Raw genomic sequence first — 13,417 nt, forward strand, 5'->3', positions numbered from 1 at the left:
TTGGTGAATTATATAACAATTTAATTTTCTTACGTTATGAGACACAGTTTGTGTAAAATTAAAAAAATTACATTTTCATATTACGTGGGTTATACTCAAATAGTGTTTCAACCACCAACTTATTTTTAAACGCGTTTTTCTCGTAGACACACGAATTTGCTGCAGCGATTAGGCGGAGACAATGATTCGACAATTTTTAAATTTTCAAAAATCGTCCGTTTTTAGGCTGTCACACTAACATGCCCCTTTAGGATATTAATTCATTCATACGCATAGAATTATGGTCGTTTTGTGTATATGTACATACTTATGCACTTAGTAGTGTGTGACATTTAATGAAATTGCAAAATGAATTAGCGCTATGTTGAAACTTCTAAAATAAATAGTGTTGTGAAATAAGCAATTACTTAAAGAATTAATCAACACTTTACATTAAGCTAAGCAAAGGGCATATTGTTGTGAATTTTTTTTTTTGTGCATAAATACGCTCCTATTTGTTCCTGCTGCATAAACCATTCCAGTTGTACTCTTTGATTAAAAATATAACTTCAATGAGTCGCACAATGGAGGCGTTAAAGAAAAGTCCAACTATGCCACCAATTAAAACTAAAAAAAATAAATTTAATATGTAATATTTTCTTCATATTTTTATAAATTCTTGCTCAAGATATACTTTTTTTTATGTACTCACTTAACAAGTCCAGTGGTGTCTTGGTGACCCGTCGAATATAACGCTGCGTTGGTAGATCAATGAGTGCGATATGCACCTGTGTCACCTCCAGACTACTTTCACTGTCGCTACGTTCAGTTAAAGAAACAGATATTAAATTACTTCTCTAATCAGTTGTTGGTGTATTCATATATGTATACGTAAGTAAGTATGTTACTCACGCATCCGGCGAACTGTAAACGATAGTGTATTCAGGTTCTTCACATGAACTCATACAATCACACGATTTGCGCTCCAGTTGTATGTCCTCATAATATTTTGTGAGACAACTCAAGCCGCGATAATCGCACATGGGCACAGATCCACTTTGCGCTGGAATAAGAGTGGTAAGCACATAGAATATTTATTAAGCCTGACATTTGGCTTACGTTTCATTGCAGGTGCTAGAAAATGGCTGCTGCAATTGCAATGTTCCAGCTGCGCTTTAAGACCGCACTCTACAATACAAGTGGAATAGCTATAGAACTCATAGAGACCCACTTCAAGTCCCCAATCTGTGGGTTCGTTGCTGAAGCGGCACCGACGCTGATCTAGCGTGAGTTGATACACGCTGGGATGGTTATACACCTCCATGACATTGATGACGATCTCTTTGGTGCTGCCAAGCAACACTGTTTCACGAATCGTACTCTCAAAGAAGGGAAGTGGAATATCAATGGGTTGATGTATATGCAGCTGAATGTCCGCAGAGGCATCAAATTTCAATATGCCAGGACCGGTTTCACGACTACTGGCGAAATGCATTTGTGCGCTTTTACTGCAATGAAAAAAAGCGATAAATATACTTATGTACATATAGGAATACGAGAACTCGTAATGTAAAATGTATGTGAAAACTTAAAATTCTCCAAAGTTGCTAACCGAAATTTCATAGGCAAAATAAATAAGTAGCGATCATTCAACCAAACATCATTCATCGCATATAACATACTTATTATAATATATACATAAGTAGCGATCATTCAACCAAATGTTAATCATCACATATGTACATATATTTGTAAGTGAGCTCAACACACAGCTTGATATTCGTTCTAGCCAGCGTCTAATTTCGCAACGAAAAAATTAAAGATGAAAGCAATTAGAAAATTAAAAGTTATACAGCTGCTTATTAAATTCGCTGCTCTTCAACACCCGGCGAATCGAACAAAGCTTATACGATATTAAAGTTCACTTACCGTGCCTGATTCGAGTTGAACGCAAAGCAAATGCCATATTCGGTTTGAATCGGCAGAAATTCGTCGCAACAATTGAACGGTTTATTTATATATCTACAATTGAGCAACAACTGTGCGCATTTACCGCGAAACTGCAGAAAAAGTCGGGTCAATATTTATGTCAAGTAAATTGTTACTCATACGCACCCGTGTCAAGAGCTCGGTGATGTTCTGTGGGCATTTCAAATAATCGCATCTATCGCATGTGGTACAGGTGCCACGGAAAAAGACCACTTCACCGACAAAATCGTCCAATTGCAGATCGTGGTTCGCGCCGAAATACTGCTCGCTCACGTCCCAAATTTTCTCGCCATTGTAGATCTCACAAACGGTAATGGCCGGAAAGGAGGTGTTCCAGTTGATGCTTTGAAAAGTGGTGTGCGTGTGTTCATAAAAATTCACTAAATATAAATGTATACTTACAAAAGCGTATCCATATTGAAGGATACGGATGAGGCGAAGAAATTATTAAGAAGTCCCACACAGAGTTTCACCAGAAACGGCAGGGTGTAGTAAGAAGACAGCAACAGAAATGAACTGTGGAATTATTATGAAACCATATTACATGTTTTTTTATTTTGAAAAATATTTCATAATTTTACAGACTATTTTAGAATTAAACGCAGCGAAGTCGCCATTATCGATCATAGTAACTGCCAGCAGGACTCAGTGTGGATGGCACGGTTCAAATATGTCTAAAGCATTTCGTGCTGCTTTTATGTGTATATATTTCTACATACATACATATGTATGTGTAAGTGTAAAGTGACAAATATTCTATCATATTTTTGGTATTTCATTCATATAAAAGGCTTTGTTTTCATATCCTTTTGTTTGTCCATCATCTTTTGTTCGACTTTGATTGAAAGCGTTTGATAACGATCTATGAGTGAACTGATTTTTTGACCCATATTATGTTATTGTTGTGTGTTAAAAGCGACTTTCCAGGTCGAAAAGGTGTTTGGGTTTCAGTGGCTTTAGAACTTTCAATCAAGGATATTACAATTGGAAATATACTACCTACCAGAATATTGACGGTCAGAAAATTTTACAAAACATTTAAGCACAGAAGAAGAGGACGAAATAAAGATTAATAAATGACAACTCAAAACCGCATACAACACATACAAGATTACCAATTTTAAATACGCTAGAAAAGAATACAAGATTTGGTAGATCCTAGTGTCCGTGCCGATTACGTACATCCGACTGTTGTGGTAACAATCTTAGATTTGCAGTGTGAAGTATAATAAGAACCACACTGTTGTATCTTTTCAAGATTTAAAAACCCAACGGCGTGAATTGTTAAATTTTTGATGGCTTTGGGGCGCAGTTTTCCCACATTCTGCGCTGCAGTCCGATTATATCTTATCAAATTCCAAATCAGAATTATTGGTAGTCGAGAAAGTCTTTTCGTATTTCTAATCAAACTCCAACTTATTTTTTTTTATATTTATAATGAACTTTAATGAACCAAATACGTACCATTTTGGTCCACAACTTTTTGCCATTTTTCCGCTAGAGACATTATTCCATCAGTGTAAAACTTTTTAAGTTTCTGGGCGAAAAACTGCGACAAGTAATTTTCACAGGCTTCTTTGAAGCCAACTTTACTCCATTAACGGAGTTCTGCATTGAACGAAACAAATGGTAGTCGGATGGTGCAAGGTCAGGACTATATGGTGGATGCATCAAAACTTCACAGCGAAACTCTCCCAGTTTTTGCCGAGTCATCAAAGATGTATGTGGTCTAGCGTGGTCCTGATGGAAGACGAAGCGCTTTCTGTTGATCCCTTCTGACCGTTTTTTTCGATTGCTTGCGTCAATCTCATCACTTGTTGACAGTAAAATGTAGAATCAATCGTTCTACGAGGCTGGAGCAGCTCATAGTGAATGATACCTGTCCAATCCTACCAAACACTCAGCATAACTTTTCGAGGCGTCAATCCTGGCTTTGCGACCATTTGTTGAGCTTCACCACGCATAGGCCATGATCTTTTTCGCACATTATTGTTGTATTTGATCCACTTTTCGTCTCCTGTTACCATTCATTTCAGAAATGGTTCGGTTTCATTTCGTTTCAGCAAAGAATCGCAGATGTTAATTCGGTCCATTAAATTTTTCACAGATAATTCAAATGGTTCAAAACAGTTTGATGATGAATGTTAAATTCTTTAGCGATGTCATGGCTGCTTATGTGATGGTCTTAGCCAATCTTTTCCATAAATTCATCGACTTTTTCAACGATAGGTCGACCAGAGCGAGGTGAATCTTTCACATCGAAATTTCCCGAACAGAAGCGAGCGAATCATTATTGTGTCGCACGAACTAATACTTCACAAATTTCGTTGGTGGGGTCCGTGGCGTTCTTCTAAAAACAAAATACGAAAAAATTTTTTCGACTACCCAATATTTTTCACATATAATATAAGGTATTAAGTGGCCTCTAAGTGGCCTTAAAAAATTAAAACGTTTATTAAATTTAAAAAAACTTAGTCTTGTTTATTTTTTTGTAGCTCCAACGTTGGGCTAATTTTAGGGCACTTCATATTTATATAACCTAATCTCATTAAGTTTTTATATTCACACATAGTATAATTTATAAATAGATATTACATAAATAATAATGAAAAATATGGCTAAAAAGTATTGCTTTCATGAAGATAATACAACAAATATTGCACAAGTCTAAACATATCCGCAACTAATATTAATGTTGAGCAATATTTCTGGTTATCCACGGCAAAAAGTGTGCCACATTTGCATAAATGCCCGGTGAGTTTCTGTCGCTGCCACACTCCGTGCCACCGAAGGATACAATGCCGTATTGGACATAGCGTAGGGATTTCAGCGGTCCGCTATACGGCGCTAAATAGAAGAGTGGTCCGCCAGAGTCACCTTTACAAGTGTCGATGCGTCCATCGCCACCGGCGCAGAGATGATTTTCATTGATAGGCGTTCGTCGAAAGATGTTTTGGCATTCGCTGCGAGTTCTAAACGGCACCAGAGCCTTTTGCATGATGTTGGATGTCCTGCTGTTCTCTGTGCCACCCCAACCCGCTATGAAAAAGCGTTTATCCAAGGGTATTTCTGCGGCTTCGGGAATGATGGGCAAGCAAATGGGTTTGATGTGTCCTGTAGATAGGAAATATTTCAATTGTGTTTACGTGCTTAAAGAAATAATATTTAAAAATGCAGAGAAATTGTTGTAATTTACTTACTTTGAAATCGCACCGAACGGTTGAGTTTGACCAAAGCGACATCATTGGTTTTACGTGCATTGTTGAACTCCGGATGGGGAATCGTCCTTTCCACACCGACATCTTCCACCGGCGGAGCGCAAAGTCTCCGTGAGTTCACTACTACGCAGTCCTCAGCCTTTGATATATCAAGCTCTCCCAAACGAACACCAATTCTTTAAGGAGACAATACCATTTACGTATATTCATAAAATTATAATGTATTCAACTTACATTCTACCTGGCACGCCCACCATACAATGCGCAGCAGTCAAAACGAAGTTATCGGTTATTAATGATCCACCACATTTGTAGGGGTCCTGAGGGGAGTCATAAATCAGAAGTGCCATCCATGGGAATTCATACAGATCGACATCTTCGCCGTGCGATACACGCTCCCCGCCAGCGTTGCCACATTTTTGTTCACGTAATTTATTTAAACCCGCTGGATCCATTGACCCAGCATTGTTTGTGGAGCCGCCGCCATTTGTTAGCGTGGGCTGGGTTGGAGGCGTGGCTGAAGGAAATGGCGTGAGATTGTCATCACAACAGATATGTATCTGAAAGCCATAAATTCGAAGATATCAGTACGGTCTTATTATGTAAGAAATATGGGTCATATTTATAAAAAAAAATATTGTATTACTGTAAATGTCCGCCGAAATTTTATACATAATTCTACAATGCTTCTCCGTAGAAATTAAGATATCTTGATGACACTTTGTAAACATGCTTCTTGACTTCATAATAAAGTTGGACGAAATCGGACACATGTCTCGTCCTCAAAATGCCATTAGTAAAAAACTTATAAGTACTCTAACTATATTGCTCTGCTCCCCCCGGCGGGTACTGCGTCGCATGCTTTCAGAGCTGGAATGTTTTCGTCCATTCGGACGACCTGACCTAGCCAGCGTAGCCGCTGTCTTTTAATTCGCTGAACTATTTCAATGTCGTCGTATATCTCCTACAGTTCATCGTTCCAACGAATGCGGTATTCGCCGTGGCCAATGGGCAAAGAACCATAAATCTTCTTGTAATCGTCCATGCCTCTGCACCATATAGCAGGACAGGAATAATGAGTGACTTGTCGAGTTTGGTCTTTGTTCATCAATTTCCTACTCAGTCCGAAGTGGCATCTGTTGGCAAGAGTTATTCTGCGTTAGATTTCGAGGCCCACATTGTTGCTGGTGTTGATACTGGTTCCAAAATAGACGAAATTATCTACGCTTTGAAGTTATGACTGTCAACAGTGACGTGAGAGCCTAGACGCGAGTGCGACGACTGTTTGTTTGATGACAGGAGATATTTCGTCTTGCCCTCGTTCACCAAAAGACCGATTTGCTTCGCTTCTTTATCCATTTTGGAGAAAACTGAACTAACGGCACGGTTATTTTCTCCAAGAGGAGATTGAAGAAGTCGCACGAAAGGGAATCGCATTGTCCGAAACCTCGTTTGGGGTCGAACGGCTCGGAGAGGTCCTTTCCGATTCTGACGGAGCTTTTGGTATTGCTCAACGTCAGTTTACACAGCCGTATTAGTTTTGTAGGGATACTAAATTCCTATATTGCGCTGTGAAAATCGAGGAAACCGACAACCAAGTCATCTTTGCATATATCACAGTTATTAATTCCATAATGATAAAGATCATAATCATTTCACTTTTCAATATATAAATGAAGCACCAATAAAGTTAACGGAAGAAAATTTTGCATAAGTAGTGTGTCATATCTAAAATATGTCGTGACGCCAAAAATTGATAAAATCGGAGCATTATATTCTTTCTGGCAACTATTTTACCTAATAAAAGAGTTCCTAACTTCAGGTTGCCATCCATTTATGGTTTCATCAATAATTACTCTTATGCAATATTGTACACTTTCGATCATATCGAAACACAGCTGCCTCATGTTCTTAACAAAATAATATACAAACTTCTCTCTCATTTCCGTCTGATTTTTTACACCGTATAACATTTAATTGACATACTATACATACATACATGTACGGAGGTCACTTGTTATCTTGTAGCGAAAACCACGACATTATACAAGGGGAGTTTTATCGTTAGTCTTCTTTAGGTAAATATATTTATATTTTACTGAAATTCATTTTATTTCAAAATTCATCTGGGATTCACAATGCACTTGCGGTTGGATGATCTTTGGCAGCCCGCAAAAATTTTAATTTATTTATTATACGCCGCTAAATGTTAAAACTGGGTTTGTTTCCATATAAATACACATGTGTATGTATGTTTATATCTAATACAAAATACCAGTTACCAAAAGCCGATATCTCAGCTTGGAATCTACGTTTCATTCATGAAACAAACAATATTTGCCGTGAGTTCAAAGGCAAGTCAATTGTTACACACGAGCAAGTTCAATCTGCATATGTACATACATAAGTATGTATAGTATGTACATATTTTCATAATTTGTCGCTGTTGATTATTTTCTTTTTTCACTTAAACATTTATCGCAACGCAAGTAAATTCGAGAATTTTTTTCACACTCGCCCGAAACGCACACGCTTATCACATTAAAATTAAAAATTAAGAAACATATTCGCATCTCGTTTTGAATTGAATTCAAGTAGAAACGGGTTTTCCGAATGTATAAATATTATGCAGGTTATTTTAAGACATAGAAACAGACGAATTTACTTGCACATAAAAAAAAAACAAAAACAAAAATTGCCAAACTAATTTAGCAAAAAATTAAAAAGCGCGGCTTTCCTAAAACTCTTGGGAATGCCATTATTATTATGTTTTTTTTTTACCTTAAACTTTAAGGTGTGTGTGCTGACATTTGGACGTTCGAAAAAATCACCGAAGATTTAAAAGTTAACAATATATTTGCACATTATGGTTTTTATACGTTTTTCAGTTAGAAACTTCCATAAAGATATCCAATGAACTCAAACTCAAAAAATTCCCAAAACAATGTACACACCTGCCTCTGAGCAGTTTCTTGACTTGTACTGTTCTTCCTACTATAATTGATAGTATTCTGTAATATACACAATTGTCTGCGACTGGTAGACGCTATTCTCTCGTAAAGTGCAATTAGGTATTCCGTAGTCGCAGTTATATTCGGTCGTTCACTAAATAACTTCGTTTTCTTTTGTGCAATTTAAACACGATTATTTAATTTTTAAAAACATTTTTTGTAATGAAATATTCTTGATTTTGTTCCAATGTCTTTTGCCATCTTTCGGTTAAGAGTTTGATTCAACGCTCATTACATTTTTGATCCTTGCAGGCAAAAAACTGGTCCAAGTGGGTTTTGACGTCCTGATTTGAGGTGAAATTTCCCCCATCCAGAGACCGGAACAAGTAATTGCCCGAAGGTGTCAAGTTTGGAAAAGATAGTGGATGTGGTAGATCCCATTCATGTTGTAAAAGCGTTTGGCGAGTTTTCAAGGTCTCGCATTACACTGGTGGAACACTACACCTTTTCTATTGATTAATTCCGACTCCTTCTGTTCATCATGCATCACTCAATTTGTCCAACTGATCCCAATACACTTCAGAATAAATCGTGGTATTGCTCAAAATTAACGATCCCTTTAAAATCCCATCAAACAGACAACATAACCTTTTTCGCTGACTATTTCTCTTCCAAGTGGTTTGAGCTGGTTCATACTTTTTAGACCATGATCCCTTGCGATTTAGATTCTTTTAAACAAACCACTTTTCATCACCAGTAACAATGCATTTTAAATATTAAGCATTGCTTTCACGTTTGATAAGCAAATCACAGTCGTAGCGTAGCGTGACGAAGCAAATTTCGTTCTGTAAGAAGGAACTTACAAGTATATGTCATGTGTCGCAACTAATCCTAGACGTGCTTGTGAAATATCGCGTTAGATAAACTTAATCTTTCGGCAATCTCTCGAGTTGTTATTCGACTTTCTGTATCGACCAACGACTTTATTTTATCCACATCGGTTTTAAGGGTTCTACCAGGACGTGGTGCTTCCTCAAGATCGAAGTTGCCGGAACGAAATTTAACAGCCCGATTTTGTCATTGGTGTTCGGTTAACACATCTTCTTGTTACACATCCTTTCGAAAGTGAAATATGCATAAAATACTGTTTTCGTTCTTCCATCTTCAATAGGGCACCAAACGAAAACTATTCCAAAAAATTTTATATTTTTTTATGAACAAGCGGTAAAGCAGTTAAGTGTGAAGTTGATTGTGAAAAAATTCAATAAGATCGCTTATCTTCACTTTTACAAAACTAGACCAGTTTCATTAAAAAAAAATATTTTATTCTAGTTAAACAGCTATTATTAGTTAAATTCTCGACTTTATGGCTTGTTGATACTAAGCTTGCATCAAAATGAAAAAATAAAATGAAATTCCACAGAATTTTTTTATCAGCACAGAAATTCAAGGAAATTGCACAAAGCTTGCAATAAATTGAAAGATTTGCGTAAATTATCTGGTATTGGTCTCGCTGGACACATAAGCCGTTTGGTGACTTGCTGATAAACAGAAGTTGCCATTGGAGAAATGTTTAATACAATACTTTTTTATCTCGCGTTCATGCAAGGCTATACTACCATATGTATAAATAAAATATCATCCAGTGTTTCTTTGTTCTGTTTCTGTTCTCTGCGCTACAGTGAAACACTTTTATCCATATCAGAGCTCCAAAGACAACGCATACGTTAAAACATCAACTGATTCCTTCGCCACGCGTTTATTTCGACTTAAACTTAGATTATGTCATTCTCTATTCGTAACTTAATGTTTCCTAGTATTACAGTTATTATTACATAACCTAATAAAATTCAATTCATAACAGAAGCTCACGATTGCGCGATATCAAAAGACGCAACGAGTTACCGCTTAATATGGTAACCGGTAAACACTCTCGATCCCTAACGTAGAACAGCAAAGGGTATTTATACGTACCTCCGGTCCGCCTTGACAACGTGCCCTTAGTAATTCCGCTGCATAGTTTTGTGGCAATGAAAGACCGTACTGCGCGAAGAGTTTCTGGAAGAAGCCACATTTTTTGATCGGCACGCAGCGTCCGTATGTGTTATAAGGTGTCAAACAGGAATAATAAAATTCTGTTGTTATTTATGCATGTGGTATATGTGTGTGCGTGTGTGTTTGTTTGATTATTGTTTGCGCAGATATTATCAGCGACGAGTTCGTCAAGTGCCGGTTTGCGTGCGCGTGTGTGTGTGTGTAGGAGCGTTGTGTTGAGCGTGAAAGTAGAAGAGAAATTCGTTAGCTGCAACATTGACAGGTTTCTTGAATGCAAAGCTTTTATTATTTATTTATTTTAATTTTTTGTTTTTATTATTAAATGCAGTTTGTCAGTGATTATGTTCAAGGGTGATTTGCCTTGCACTGACCGCTACAAAAGCACATATGTACGTACATACATATGTTTGTATATAGAATTTGTTTGAAAACTTACGTCCGCTCGCCGCCTGCAGCAATGTGGCGACTAAAAGCAGCCCAAACATTTTGTTGTAATGCATTTTTCTTTGTTGTATTTCACTTAATCAATTTCCTCGAAATTTATGAGACAAGCGCATGCGAGTGTCTGTATGTATGTATATGTGCATATATCTCGATTCTTGCTAATAGAACGTGAGTTCACACTTAAAGGAGATTTTAAGACGCGCCACTACTCTTATTGTCTGCAATTTCTTAATTTTATTGGCATTTATGGCATATTCACTACTGTGCAAGGCAGATCAGTATCACAAGTATAACTTTCCTTACGACACAACTTTTTCAATTTGTTATGTTCTTAAACTCTCATTGCAGGCACGCGGAAGTGCGACGCGTTCACTAGACGTTCCAATAAGAACTAAGCTTAGTTAGTGCTAATTGAAGCTTGTAAGCTGTTCTAGCTCTGACTTTGGAATCTATTGTGTTGAGAGATGATCGAGCCTGCTTTGCGTTTGAGATTGGCAGCGTCTCAAGTCGCACTTTTATAGTAAACTGAAAGCGGCGACGCACATCGGCGCTCTTCTAAGCGCTCACTCTCAATTAGGCGGATCGGCGGCGCTGCAGCTGCTGATAGCAGGTTGCAGTGCGCTGCCGACAGTGATGGGAAACTTGAGCGTACTTCCAAAACAAGCAGAAATATTTAATATGATTAATTTAAGCAAGAAAAATTAATAATAAATACTTCCTAAATTTTTGAAAAAAATATTTTATTAACACTATTTAGCATATACCACTCTTTATAGCAAATTTATTATTAATTTAGTATACTTTTGGGCGGGAAATAAATAAAAAAAACGAATTCTTCAAGAACGGTTTTAAAAGTTTACAGATTTTGAATACATATTCCTATATAATGGCGCACTTGTTGGAATTCTACAATAAGTATGTAAGATTCCAACAAGTCCCGACTACCCGAAGCTCGAATACATTGAAAGGATTTGCATAAGAAATAACGATAAAGGTAAGAAGCAATGCACGAACGTGAAACCGAACGCGTTTCAAGTACTTTTGTGAACTCAAAATCACTGAATGAAGCTCCCACATTCAAGGCTCACACTCAGTCAATATGGTAGATATCTATGGTATACCATATATATAAACATATACTAACAAAACATATACTAACGGTTATAAAAAATATAAGCCTTTAATTCTCGACGGTTATGGATAATACCCTCTTATTCCTTCTAGTTAACCACGGCATATCTCGGTTAAAATGTCTGGACGTTTAAAGTAATAACATGAATGCTAGGGACAAGGAGCGACACATCACATCATAGCCAAAAAAGTTGTAAAGTTTTCATTGTATTTGCAAATAAAGTCTTCGGTATATTTCGGGGACCGGAACGGGAATAACTGTTATGTTCTCTATGTTTGTCATTAGATTGATAAACGAAGAATGCACGGCGACCTTAAATCTATTGTGCCCTCTCCTAAATCACAAAGACTCATCTAGCCCTAAGCATATTGATAAAGTCTAATATACTGCTGGGTGCTATCGACCCCTATTTGGAAACATGGATCAAAGCGCCTTCAACCTGCGTCTGCATGTTTATGTTTATTATACTTGAGTCTTCATTTTTTAGTGCATGTAATCATCTCTGCCGACTTGGTTTTCCCGCACTCTGACCCAGAGTCCTAGCAAGTGGTACAAAATCTATACTCAAGTGTTTGTTTTGTAAGTGAAAATACCAAAAATAAAAATAACAACCGGTTATTAACGTCCTTATATATTTTTCTTTTTGTATATAAATAAATTTTGATGAACGAACTAAGATTGATTTACTTTGGCTTGGATTGGTTGATTTTGCCTTTTATGTAAAAAGTTCTCACGGGCGCTTTTGACTTAGAGCGTTAGCTCAAAATTTTTGTTTGGCTTGAAGATTTCCAATACTGAGAGAATATACTTTAACTTAAAACCGTGCTCTCCATTTACTCATTTGCAATTGTTGTCATCGCATATAGTTACATATGTATGTACATATGAGTAGAGAGTAAATCTCTACCTGTACATCTTCTCTTGCAAGAATAAAGAAGAAGAAGAAAAGAAGTCGTAAAATTTGCATTGTTATGTTAATAAAGAAAAGTTTTCAGGGGATTTACATGTGTCATACACAAACACACACGCCCACATGTGCAAAATGCATTTATGGAATAAGTGAATGCACTCCTAGGATTTGTGGATGAAGGCTTGCCAAAAACTGACTCGAAGTTTGTCTCGACTTATTTAGAGCGCAATAAATAAGTAAAAATAACCGTTAATTTGATGTTTTGATTTGATTAATATCGCATGATTTCACATCAATTAAAACCGCAATTTCAATCTGGTTTGCTGGGGATTTTGGATATTACCGAAAGAAGCGTCGTAAAATAGAAATCACAATTTACCGTAATTTAACTAGATTGCATGGCACTTAATTTCTGACGCATCCACTAAAAAGTACCAACGCTCTCTAGTCATGTAGTTTTAACGCAAAATTTGAAATTACGAAACAATTCGCAATTCCGTGAGAAAGTTCTATGAAAATCTGTGCTCGTCTACTCATTCAGATCTTCATCTAACGATCTAACGACAACATCAATTCGGCCTTAAGAAACTCATAGGAACTTTAACAGAAATCACCGCTGGCGCTCTTGGCTAATTAACCGGTGATTTAAGCGAGAGTCGGCTTGCTGGGTGGGTGGCATACGTTGCGTTATTCCCACAGTTGCTCCGGCAACATGCCGTTAATTTATGCTGTTAACTTG

The 13,417-nt window shown here is 37.0% G+C and overlaps 2 protein-coding genes across 4 annotated transcripts; both read right to left on the minus strand.

Annotated features, from left to right (window-relative positions):
* Positions 1–22: 22 nt before the first annotated feature.
* LOC126767805 (pickpocket protein 19) lies at positions 23–3,113 on the minus strand. 3 transcript variants are annotated; one of them, XR_007669159.1, is made up of 9 exons: positions 2,554–3,113; positions 2,371–2,484; positions 2,095–2,311; positions 1,909–2,039; positions 1,099–1,487; positions 892–1,042; positions 692–798; positions 432–606; positions 23–373 (listed from the first exon to the last, which is right to left on the minus strand). XR_007669159.1 is itself a non-coding variant. In XM_050485446.1 (8 exons), the coding sequence occupies exons 1-8, from the start codon at positions 2,583–2,585 to the stop codon at positions 491–493; spliced, it is 1,257 nt and encodes a 418-aa protein (XP_050341403.1). In that variant the 5' UTR covers positions 2,586–3,113; the 3' UTR covers positions 23–490. The 3 variants fall into 3 exon arrangements, 2 of the variants coding, with proteins under 2 accessions (XP_050341403.1, XP_050341404.1); XM_050485446.1 differs by having other exon boundaries at positions 23–606; XM_050485447.1 differs by having other exon boundaries at positions 23–606; positions 2,550–3,112.
* Positions 3,114–4,419: 1,306 nt separating this feature from the next.
* On the minus strand, positions 4,420–11,129 carry LOC126767806 (serine protease grass-like). Its single transcript, XM_050485448.1, has 5 exons — positions 10,629–11,129; positions 10,112–10,272; positions 5,421–5,746; positions 5,169–5,362; positions 4,420–5,082 (listed from the first exon to the last, which is right to left on the minus strand). Exons 1-5 carry the CDS (start codon positions 10,690–10,692, stop codon positions 4,658–4,660), a joined length of 1,170 nt encoding a protein of 389 aa, XP_050341405.1. The 5' UTR covers positions 10,693–11,129; the 3' UTR covers positions 4,420–4,657.
* Between the last annotated feature and the right edge of the window lie 2,288 nt (positions 11,130–13,417).

This window comes from Bactrocera neohumeralis, chromosome 2, assembly GCF_024586455.1.
Source record: "Bactrocera neohumeralis isolate Rockhampton chromosome 2, APGP_CSIRO_Bneo_wtdbg2-racon-allhic-juicebox.fasta_v2, whole genome shotgun sequence".
Taxonomy (NCBI): domain Eukaryota; kingdom Metazoa; phylum Arthropoda; class Insecta; order Diptera; family Tephritidae; genus Bactrocera; species Bactrocera neohumeralis.

Bases quoted from the DNA above. Each gene is read 5' to 3' on its own strand.
- LOC126767806 (XM_050485448.1), bottom strand. From the start codon at position 10,692: ATGCATTACAACAAAATGTTTGGGCTGCTTTTAGTCGCCACATTGCTG. The intron at 5,747-10,111 runs GTACGTATAAAT...TATGGCTTTCAG, and splicing joins GTTGTCAAGGCGGACCGGAG to ATACATATCTGTTGTGATGA. The intron at 5,083-5,168 runs GTAAGTAAATTA...TCCTATCTACAG, and splicing joins CCGTTCGGTGCGATTTCAAA to GACACATCAAACCCATTTGC.
- LOC126767805 (XM_050485446.1), bottom strand. From the start codon at position 2,585: ATGGCGACTTCGCTGCGTTTAATTCTAAAATA. The intron at 2,312-2,370 runs GTAAGTATACAT...CACTTTTCAAAG, and splicing joins TTCAATATGGATACGCTTTT to CATCAACTGGAACACCTCCT. The intron at 607-691 runs GTGAGTACATAA...TATTTTTTTTAG, and splicing joins GACACCACTGGACTTGTTAA to TTTTAATTGGTGGCATAGTT.